Source organism: Kogia breviceps, chromosome 16, assembly GCF_026419965.1.
Source record: "Kogia breviceps isolate mKogBre1 chromosome 16, mKogBre1 haplotype 1, whole genome shotgun sequence".
Lineage (NCBI taxonomy): Eukaryota > Metazoa > Chordata > Mammalia > Artiodactyla > Physeteridae > Kogia > Kogia breviceps.
The window spans coordinates 12,328,740-12,341,113 of record NC_081325.1 but is presented as its reverse complement, the minus strand read 5'-3'; the positions used below and the strand labels follow the sequence as shown (position 1 = coordinate 12,341,113).

The 12,374-nt window shown below is 34.2% G+C and overlaps 1 protein-coding gene across 8 annotated transcripts in view; it reads right to left on the bottom strand.

The window, feature by feature from the left end:
- The window catches only part of NBEA (neurobeachin), a 594,993-nt gene that overhangs the window by 493,357 nt on the left and 89,262 nt on the right, over positions 1 to 12,374 (bottom strand). For all 8 annotated transcript variants that reach the window (XM_059042292.2, XM_067016556.1, XM_067016558.1 and 5 more), the window contains exons 9-10: positions 981 to 1,178; positions 233 to 366 (exon numbers count right to left, since the gene is read on the bottom strand). In XM_059042292.2, the coding sequence (XP_058898275.1) occupies positions 233 to 366; positions 981 to 1,178 (332 nt within the window). The remainder of the gene's footprint in view (positions 1 to 232; positions 367 to 980; positions 1,179 to 12,374) is intronic.

The window sequence follows — 12,374 nt, the reverse complement described above, 5'->3', positions numbered from 1 at the left end:
AAGAATTCTTCATTTATTATCAAGGAAGTCACTCCTTTGTGGTTATAAAAATGTAAGTGTCAGGCTTTTTTACACTGTGTAAATATTTATCTGCCTTAATCCTAAAGAAACTTTTATTAGCACCTCAAGGATAAAAACCAGTATTATAATACATTTACACAGCACCAAGTGCACCATGCAAAATCTAAGTGAGGAAAAACTGGCATAACTTATATATTCAAAGAAAACTTACCAGACAGTTGTTTCCACTTGACTGTCATTGAGCTGCCGGTTGTCCAGTTGTGCAAAAAGTGGGAAAAGCACTTGAATCCCTCCAATTGAATGAATTGCACTATGAATTGAATGTGTAACTATAGCTTTTACATCCTATGTTCAAAAACAAAAATGTTTATTACATTTTCTGAAGCATAATGTTATCACTATTTGCTTGCTCCAAACGACTTTGTAAGAAGATTAAATAAAATAGATATTTTTTAAATCTATTTTTAAAATTTTAAAATCAAAATTACATAATTTTGATACACATGTAAAATAAAAGTTTGAAATATCTTTGCTAATCACTTTAATTAAGTTGAGAGATTTTTACAAAGAAAATATGAAGTTCTAAATCAAAATATATTTTAGAATAAGAAACTCATGGATGTAAAGACACTCAGGCAATTTTTATGTTAGGGAGTTATACATTCTTAAAGCAAAGTATTTTTTAATAGCTGCAATTATCTATTTAGCTAATTCACTGATTTTATTTCAAAGGATATAGAACATATAACAGAAAAAAAAGGTTTTCTACTAAGGAGACAAGCCCAAGGTAAAATATATTGCCAAAAAAAAGTAGAAGGCAAAAACATCATTCAAAGAACTAGAAAACCAAAAAAGAAAAACAAAGAGCAACTGGAGATTTCTAGATGAGCAATGTTTAATATGCAAAATAAAGGCACAGTGCTGATGAGACCATGAAGACTAAGCTACTATTCACCCACCTGGAGCATTAGAGCATGTGGGGAATGCACAAAAATCGATGCATTTTCCTTTGGTGATGATTCCAGGCACAGTTGAGCATCCGTGGCCTTAGCATTATATGTAAATGCGATACTACTTGCAAGTTTCCCATCATACAGAACCTGTTTATGATGTTCTGCCAAATGAATATCACTCTCAGATTTAAACTTGAAGGTGCTCTGAAAAAACAAAACTAAATTAAACACTCTTTAAATGCAACATAATAAAACTCTCAAGTTTTAAAGAAAAGAAACATTTTAAACATTTAAAGAAAAGAAACATAATAAACAATTTGTTGTGACCCTTCCATGTGTCAGGTACTAGTCAGTGGTATTATATTATTTTGTTATTCTCACTTCAGTTCTGTGAGTTAAATTTTATTATGCTAATAAACATGCTCAGATCTTCATATTCTCATTTTATTAAGTGTTTGTGTGTGTGTGTGTGTGGAACGTCTGTATCTTATTTTATTTATTTTTATAACATCTATATTGGAGTATAATTGCTTTACAATGGTGTGTTAGTTTCTGCTATATAACAAAGTCAATCAGCTATACATATACATATATCCCCATATCGTCTCCCTCTTGCGTCTCCCTCCCACCCTTCCTCCCTATTCCACCCCTCTAGGTGGTCACAAAGCACGATCTGATCTTTATTAAGTTTTTGATTATTTATAAAATAATTTTATTAGAATATTATAAAGCCACATGATATTAAATGTAAATAGGATTCTACTTTAATAATTCATAACATAAATTTAATTTTGCTTGTTAACAGTTTTAAAAGTATTTATAGAAGTAAGTAGTGGCTGGCACATGAATTACTAATATAGAAATGGCTATAATGGTTATCATTTGAGACTAAAAAAATGTTTATTCACAAAAATATGTCTTTACTATAAAATGTTTATCAAGATAGTGAGTATCAATGCTACTCCACAAAAAAATCACGATGGCCATGTTAAACTCCTAAAGAATAGATGACAATTACAATAGGAAATTGAAACAAAAAATTATTTTAAAAAATATTTTAATGAAATTATGAGTTAACTATATTAGGTAATAATACTGCAATATAAAATCCATCTGACTGCCTTCTTCACTGGTTGCCTTAGTACTGTAAAATAAATATTTTAATATGTATTTCAGTAAAATCATAAATGCTCAAAATGTTTAAAATTTGGGTTTTTTTGGATGCTAATTTTTTTAAATTTTAAAGAATTTAAATCTGAAATTCTTTTCAAAGATTTAGATACACCAAAGTCTCTGCTTGTAACCAGAATTCATGCTGGAGGCAACCATATTTAATTGATGCCTACAATTAGACAATTTTCACAGTTCACCATGCTATAGCACCTAGAATTTCCAGTGGAGCTTCAAGAGCAGCTTACAAATTTCAAATTGACTCTAACCTATTGTTATATATTGCTAAACTTCTGATATTTTACTTATTCTACCTGTTAAACAGCCCATGATGGGTAAAGACTGGCATAGCCATCTTTGTTTTCTTTGAAAGCTCAATTAAGAGTTGATGAGTGAGTTATTGCATCCACTATGGAAATAAGTATGGAGGTTCCTCAAAAAATTAAAAACAAAACTTCCATATGATCCAGCAATTCCACTTCTGGATATTTATCTGAAGAAAACAAGAACACTAACTCAAAAAGATATATGCACCCCCATGTTCACTGCAAAGTTATTTAATAGGCAAGACATGGAAGCAAACTAAGTATCCATTGATGGATGAATGAATAAAGAAAAGACAGTATTAAGTATTCAGCTATAAAAACAGAAGGACAACTTGAAATTTGAAACAACATGGATGGACCTTGAGGGCATTATGCCAAGTGAAATAAGTCAGAGAAGGACAAACATCACTTATCTGTGGAATCTAAAAATCGAGCTCTAGATAACAGAGAACAGACTGGTGACTGCCAGAGACAAGGGGGGAGGGGGTGGGAAAAATGGGTGAAGTTGGTCAAAAAGTACACACTTCTAGTTATAAGATGAATAAATGCTGGGTATATAATGCACAGCATGTTGGTTATAGTTAACAATACTATATTTGTAAGTTCCTAGGAAAGTAGATTTTAGAAGTTCTTAACACAAAAAAAAAATTATAACTTTGTGAGGTGATGGATTTGTTAATTAGCCTTATTGTGATAAATCATTTTGCAATATATACACATATCAAATCATTATGTTGTAGACCTTAAACTAAGAAATGTTATGTATCAATTGTATTTCAATAAAACTGGACAAAAAGCTTTAAAAATTTTTAAAAAACAGAAATACCGTATTGTCTGTACAGTACAATATAGTTAAAAGCCGTAACTTCAAAACCAATTAGACTTGAGTTTGTATCCCAACTCTGTCACCTATAGATAACCACCCACAAGTTACCTGCCTCTCATCTGCTACACACCCAATACATAAAATAATATAAATAAAGCACTATGAACAATACCTGGTACTTTTAAAGCAAAATGGTAGCTGCCATTATCACTACTTCCTTTTCTACTTAATAGTATACATTTTCTTTGTTAATTTTTTTATTAAATGTTACTCATAAAACATTTACCATAAATGCTATGGTAATGGCATATTGCATTGACGACAGTGTAATTCAGAAAACTGACATAGTTGCTAATGAGGCAAAGTCTCATTGAGCAGAACTTTAATTACCCAAACTAGAATTACTTAACACAAATATAAGAAAATGTGCCACAACACTGCTAAACTCAAAAAAACTAACTTTATCTAATTGTTATATGAGCAGAGGCATGTTATTTTTCTAACACTAATCTCTGAAAACTTCACCAATGTCAAGAATACAGCCATTTTTTCATTGAATTTATGTTAGAACAATATATATTTGACAAAAGCTATTGCTTTCCCCAGAATCATTATGTGACAAATGATACTAACATAGTAATGACATTCCAATATTCAAGGAATCATATTTCCTGATGTATAATTAAGAGAATGTTGCCACTTGTACATTGTACAATTATTTTCTCCTCAAAACGAATAAATAATCCATCTGAATTCATTAAAAAATAATCATTCAAACTCTAATATCTCCAAACTACTCAAGGAAAATACATATATAGGATCAAACCATTCTCTTGCTACAAATTTTTTGACAATTCCGCATGACTGGAAAATCCGAATTTATTGTTTTGATATTCAAAACCTTCAATAACTTGGTTTCAACCTACGATAATCACCCTCGCATTCTACCATAAATCACACCATCTACTCTGTATTCTCCCATGAAGCCATGCCTGATTATGGATCAATCCATAAACACATCCGGTACTCCCTTGCTTCTATCCCTTCAATCATGCCCACTGTCTCACATTCTATCATCATGTCCTGCTCACCCTCTCAATTATTTATTTTTTTCAAGAACGCTGAAGAATTTCCTTCTCTATGAAGAGCTTCTAAATCTTCTGCAGCTGGAATTAATCATCCTTCCCCAAAACATTAATAGTATTTGCATTATGTTTCTTTTGTGGTATACATGTCAACTTTTAATTATAAACATTTACAGATAAAATTATTCTCATAAATAAAGTATAAGCTTAATCATTTTTAATCCCCAAAGCTTTATAACAGTTCCTTGAATATGACAATTATTCAATATATTATTGAATTTTATTCAATCACATGCCCTACAATCATTATTACCAGATCCTGATAAGAAAGAATGTAGAGGAAAAAAAAAGATTACAGTCACAAGCATGCCAACAAAGGGCAAATAGATGAACATAAAGTATTTCAATGCAGGAAGTGAAGTCAGTACTTCAACATAGTTGAAAATGATTCAACCAATCAAATCTTAAAAAGTTATAACAATGACATATATCAAATTAGCAGAAGTGTCAAGTACCAGCACTATAATTACTGCAATATTTCAAAACCTGAACAAGAGAAACACATCACTAATACAAACCAATATCTAAGAGAAATATTAAACATAATGTTAATAAACTACTTATACCAAATTAAGCAATCATTTACAAACATCAAGTAATTTTATGTAACTCATTCTTCTAATTTAAGAAAAGTTGTTCTTTTGTTTTTTTTTTTTTTGGCTGCACCATGAAGCTTGTAGGATCTCAGTTCCCTGACCAGGGACTGAACCCGGGCCACGGCACTGAAAGCCTGGAATCCTAACCACTAGGCCACTAGGGAACTCACCAAAGATTTTTTTTTAACATGCATGTAGTTGCACAGAAGAATGGATATTTTGGTAGGTAGAAAGTTTTAAAATTTTAATTGCAAAAGCAATCAATATCATAGAATGATAAAAGATACACTTTTTAGAAATGATTTGATGGGGAAAATGTGTGAATAATTACAATCTAGTAGAGGAAACCCCTGAATTGTCTACACCACTAGTGTCATTCGTTTGTTTTGGTTTTGGTTTTGGTCACGCCATGCGGCATGAGGGATCCTAGTTCCCCGACCAGGGATCAAACCCGTGCCCCCTGCAGTGGAAGGACAGAGTCCAAACCACTGGACCACCAAGGAAGTTCCTCATTCGTTTAATAATTATTGAGCACCCGAGGACGTGGGCATAAACCTTCTCTAATTGGGTCGATACTCCAAAGTCTCAAACAACTGTGTGACCTCTGGTATCTCTCTTCTGCTCTTGGTAACATCTTCTTCCTCCCATGGCTCACAGCATCTCAACACGGGAACCCTGACAAAGACTTCTATCCCTACCCCAAGAGCTTGCTCCTTTTCGATACCCTGCCCCACAAGTTCCAGCTGTTTCAGTACCTCAGAGAAGCAGGCCCAACCGGCTATGCCTGGCTTCTACCTCCTTTATGCCTCAATAAAAATACTAGCCCCAGCCAGAGAGCTGGGGTGGTTAACAAGCTCATCTCAAAATGTTTTCCTCCTCTCAAGGATCTTGGGCCTGTGCTATGTGCACTGACAAATGTCTAAAAACGGATGCTTGGTGTATTTTGCCCATTTTCATAGTGATTTACAGTGGTGGGGCACATCTAGTACCAGTTATTCCATTATGGACAAAATCAGAAGTCAGGTTGAATGTTTTAAAAATGAATTAATTAAGCAAGCAATTTTGTAAACTGGATAGTAGGTTTTAAAAGATTATTTGTGAATTCTGTCATCCTCATAAATAAAAGAAACCAGTTAAAGGGTACCAATTGATTTAAAAACAAAAAACAAAAACAAGAGCGTTTTTCAGTTGGATGAATTCATGAAAGGTAACAGAGGGAAGGAGATTTTTGCCCCACCAAAAGAAACAAAAATCACTAATTTTTATGAACCTAAAGCTTCTGGGGCCTCCCTGAACTGTTTTTTGTTTTGTTTTGTTTTTATTTATTTATTTATTTAATTATTTATGTCAGTGTTGGGCCTTCGTTGCTGAGCGTGGGCTTTCTCTAGTTGCAGTGAGCGGGTACTACTCTGTTGAGGTGTGCAGGCGTCTCACTGTGGTGGCTTCGCTTGGTGTGAGCACGGGCTCTAGGCATGCAGGTTTCAGTAGTTGCAGCATGCAGGCTCTAGAGCACAAGCTCAGTAGTTGTGGTGCACAGGCTTAGTTGCTCTGCAGCATGTGGGATCTTCCTGGACCAGGGATTGAACCTGTGTTCCCTGCATCGGCAGGTGGACTCTCAACCACTGAGCCACCAGGGAAGTCCCCCTGAACTGGTTTTAAAGCTGTCTTCTCTTCCAAGCATTTCCCAGTTCTTACAATCAGAACCCTTCTCCATGATCACAGAGGACTTAGTGTTCACAGATTATACCATAACTATATTTTCATTCAACTTTACTTTTTAGCTTTTCTATGTCTTTCTCCCTTATTTGGCTGTAAGATCCTTAAAGATTATTTATAGTTTTGCATCTTCCATAATGCCTGTAATAGTGCTCTGTACACAGAAACGCTTTAATAAATGTCTTCTGAATTGTAACGTTGTATGAGAAAATTCATCATAATGTAATTATTTTCGTTTTCCCTAGTCATTTTAAAATGACTTTTTCTTCTGCAGGAAATATCCAGGATTTAGAGTAAAATCATCTACCCTCTAATGTTTAAGATTAAAAATATACTACCCTATTTAACCTTCCTTGATTTTGGTCTTCCTTCCGGACTCCAATCATAAAAGTCTGGTTTTCTACTGTTGCTAAAGTCTACCACTTTTCAGTTTTTGTCTGTTTAAATGTTTTTCTTTGGCTCTTTTCAGAGAGGCTGTACACTTCTCCTTGATTTACTGCATGTATAAAAGAATTGTTTGTCTTGAGAAACAAAGCAACCATTAAGTATGAATATGAAATCACCCATGTCATTTGCCCCACATTGAACTTGCAAGCAAGTCTTTTGAGATGAAAGTCTTGTACAAATAATTACTGATATAACTTTTAAAATAATATTCAATGAATTTAAGTAAATTTAAGTAAAAAGTCATGCAAAACAGTAAAGATATCACTCTCTTTGGCTCATGATTACTATATATATATATATATATATATATATATATTTTTTTTTTTTTTTTTTTTTGTGGTACGCAGGTCTCTCACTGTGTGGCCTCTCCTGCTGCGGAGCACAGGCTCCGGACGCGCAGGCTCAGCGGCCATGGCTCATGGGCCCAGCTGCTCCACAGCATGTGGGATCTTCCCGGACTGGGGCACAAACCCGTGTCCCCTGCATTGGCAGGCGGATTCTCAACCTCTGCACCACCAGGGAAGCCCATGATTACTACATTTTAAAAGTAATTTGTCTGAAGCAGTTTAGTGATACTTCTTACCCTTTTTTTGTTTGTTTTTTGAGGAGTATTATACCTATGATGCCTAAGAACTCCGAGTACATGGTTTCTAAAAATAAGGACTGGAATAAATACTGAGAAGTGCGCTGTGAAACACTGTAAATAGCTTCTCCATGTCTACATTTTAACACTAGTTTTTCTCTGCTTGCTTTCAAGATTTTCTCTTTCCTTTGGTTTTCTGCAGTTTTACTATAATATGCCTTCTGAGGTACTCCTTGAATTTATTTTGTTTGGAGTTTGCTGAGTTCCTTCAGTCTATAAATATAAGTTTTTCAACAAATTTGGGAAAGTTTCTACTATTATTTCCTCAAATATTTTTTCTGGACCCTTCTCTCACACTTTTTTCAATTAAACATTAATCAATAATCATATGAGAAAGAAGTAAAAATTTTTATTCAAGCCAAATTTGAGGATTATAACCCAGGAGACAGCCTCTTAGTGAGTTCTGAGAACAGCTCCCAAAAGGTAAAGGGGGGAAGGTCAAATATATATGAGATTTTGGTGAAGAGGGTACATGTAACCAAGTGCATATCTCAGTAGAAGGCTGATGCTAGTCACGAGGAACAGACTTTTAGCTAATGATTTTAGTGCTTTTCTAAGTATGGGAAAACGTATGCGTTTGGGTTCATAAAACCTTCTCCTGAAAACATCAAACTATCTGAAGGCCAGTTCTGCCAGTTTTCCCAGAGCACAGTGTCTCATTCCTGGTCTCTGCCCTGAACTCCTTTCAGGGTGTATTAAAAGTCAGCAACTGCAGTGGCTAACAACTTGATTCTTGTAAAACTGGATGGTGGGAAACATTATTTTCCAATCCCTTCCTTTTCAGTTTGGGAGACATTTGTTAACCAATTGGTCCCATGGCGCTAGGAATACTCAGTCCCATGTCAGGCAAGGATTTTGTTGACAGGCCACCCAATGTGCTGTTACTGGACTTAGGCCCTGTTAACAGTAGCCAAAAGCCTGTGGACCTCCTGTTTCACTAGTCTGTTATGGTCTAGGAAATGGTTCCCTCCTATTGTTTTTTCCCATATCTAGAGTTACACTATTGCCATCATTGATCTCATATGACTATATATTTGGTCAATCATTTCTAGTCGCCTAATAATCATTCATTTTATCTGAGGCTCAGTAACACATTTAGTAACACAAGGAACAATAATCTTGTAAAATAGGCAGAATACAAGTAATGTAACTAGTAGCATTAATAAGGTCCTAAGTATTTAAGCTAAGAATTTCTATTAGATGTGGCCCAGTATCTCCAGTCTGTTCTGCACCAATTGCTACCTTTAAGGGAAATGATATACTGGCATTGTATATAAAGTTCACCAAACATGTCTGCATGTACAAGGCAAGTAGTGGGTCATCATGACTCCTTACAGAATTGATAAAGGATTGTTATCTTCTAAGGAGTTATATGGCTGGCAAAAGAAGGAGAAAAACTGATCTTTATGGTTGAGCAGGTATTTCTGCATTGGGGAGTCTGGTTAATGCATAATGCAGATGCACAATGCACACTAGAAAGGAGAAAGGAGTCCAAAGGGTAGAGAAAAACCTTATGTTTAAATTTTTCTTGTCTTGCCTTCAAATGTGAATTTTTATTTCATCCCTTTGCATATTAGATTTCAAGACTGTCCCATAAATCTCTTCAGTTCTTCCCACCCAATCTTTTCTATCTCTCTTCTAATGTTTCAATCTATAACCAAGTTCATTTATTTCTCATTCATGTCCATTCTGCTAATAAGCAAACTGTGGATTTCTTTTTACTTTATATTTTTCAGTTCCAAATTTTCCATTTGATTTTTTAATGTTGTGGTTGATAATTCCCACCTGTTAATTCATTATAAGCAAATTTTTTTACACTGCCGGTTATAAAAAGTCCCTTAAAGTCTTCATGTGATAATTAAACAATTCTAGGTTATCTTGGAGGTGGCATGTGCCGATTTTCTCTTCCCTTGAGCATAAGACACATTTTCCTGGCTCTTCATAGGATGAGTAATTTGTGATGATATGCTGGATATTTTGAATATTATCCTGTGGAGACTATATTCTGAAAAATCCTGATGTTTTTGTTTGGGGGGGTTGTTTTCTTGTTTAGATACAATTACAGATCATCATGCCTTCTATGTGTGGTGTCTCAGATCTCAGTTCAGTTCCTGAAGTCTTACTTACAATCTGCTGTCTGTTTGTCATGATCATACATGGTTTCATGGTTCAGCCATAGATTTTAACTGTGTTTTTTTTAAATGTAGAATTCAGACCCTTTTCCCACTGCCTCTTTTCTGGGGGCCCATTAATCACCCTGTAGTGCTGGTTGCCCTAGTGCTTGTTACCTTAATTTTTCTGGCTGGGAAGCTGGTACATCAAAATAGAAAAATGAGAAACTCAGCCCATGCTGACCACTTGTTCCATATTTTGACTCCCTTCTAAAACATCCCTGCTTTTTATTCAGTCGCCAAGGCTGTCAGGTGGATTTTTTCAGCATGATGTCCAGAGTTTTTACACAGTTATTTGTGGGAGTATCAGTTTCTTAGGAGCTTTTCCTTCCATATGAGTTTTAGAAAATCTCCAAAGTGGATTTTTAGTTCTGGAGGTTGTTTTATACATTTTCTCTTATCAGTTAGGCTTTTATCCTAATATCATAAACTGTTAAAAAATCATGACACTATCATTTTCTTGAATGAAAGACAGAACAAAAAACTAAACACTGAAATATCTAGCAATGAAGACTAATTGCTTAACACATAGGTTATTTGATAATTAAGAAATCTCCAGTAATGATTATGAAATATCTAAACTTTGTTAAAATCTGTTTTGCAAGTTTATGTCAAAAGGCCACCTTATATATAAGACTTCATAATCTTGTAAACATTCAATAACTCCAACCAAATGGAGCTCCAAAATCAACTTAACTCAGAGTAAATTTTACTATACTACAGAAAGTTACAGTGAGAAAGTCTGTATTTTACAAATTTCTTCCAAACCTAATGAGTTATTTAACTGATTAGTGATACCTTTCCTCATTTGCCGTTTACCAAAGATAACCAAATACAAAATATTCACTGACAAGTTACACTGCTCAAAAGCTCATAAAGAAAATTATTTAGCACTCTCATGATCCACAGGTCAAAATCACTTGAGACAGGCTTCACAGTATAGATATTCTGAAGATATTATTTGGGGGAGAATTAATTTATTTTATTTATTTTAAAGCCCAGATGTTAACATGCTATCTACATTAAGCTCAGAACCATAGACAATACTGTCTGACCAATACAACATTTTTATGCTGTCTCTTTTCTCCAGAGATTTTGAGGCAAAAAATATAAATACTGTGTTATTATATAACAACTAATGATGTAAGGTTCATTTGTAATTTAAACCAAATTTCGACTAATTAATATGTCCTACATACCTTAAAAATTCCACTGTAACCCACTATCCCTTCATTCATGCGAAGTGACCTTGCCTCCTACTTTACCCAAGAAAATTGAGACTATAATGTGTGAACCACCTCAGCCTTTTTCCCTGTCATAACACAGTCTGATCTTCATTTGCATCCTCTGCACCTTTCCTTCATTTTCTGAATTTCCAGAAATAACTTTTTAATGTCAAAATTTTTGTAGATGCCTGTCCTGATAGTAATTGTACTTTTAAAATTTACAAGTTGAGAAAATACACATGCACCCAGGGACTTACAGTCAACCTCCATTAACAATAAGGGGCCCAGCAGGCTATGCCTACAGACTGGAAATTTTCAAATCTTAATGAAATACATTTTCATGAAATGCCCAAAATTTAGAGGCATTTTCTTTTAAAGTTCTGACTCTGATGTAGGTACTCTATTGTCTATGTTAGGATTCAAGGAATAGATTCTTTATCACTTGGGTACTTGTGTATAAACAAGGTGACACAGAGTTACTACTTATTTTCACTGTTGGTATAAAAGAATGTGATAAGAAAGAGCCATATGACAAATTGCTAAGTTTGCAAAGTGGTTCAGAACAATGTTTGCTCCTTTCTGAATGGAGAATTATATAACTGCTTATGTTTAACCCTTTTTCCTTTTTGCTGCCAAGAAGCTCCCACCAATTCTGAAATTTCACTATAGCAATCATACTAGATTTATGATTTGCACATCTGTATTTTCTTGATTTTCTACCTTTATTTATATTTCATTGGTTTGTCACTCTAATTAACATCATTCTGTTAGTGCTTGAAGAAAGCAACTTCAAATATTAATATGGAACAAGGCAAAGAAGTATGAGAGGAAGGCAGGTTGCATATTAACCCAAATATCTGAATTACAGAAACATTTCCATGCAAAGCCAACACATGGCCGAACTAGGACTCAAACCCAATAAAAAGGCCCATGAAAGAAAAAGTGGCTGTACAAGCGCAAATTCACTTCTAGGGATAGTAAAACAAATAAAATGATATGGACAAAAGATGGTAGCAAATACTGTCACCTTGACATAAAAATGACAGCACTATTGTCATTCAATTATTATGGTTATTAAAATAAATAGGAACAGAAATATCTTTTAATAAGGGTAAATTCAAACTGTTACTTATA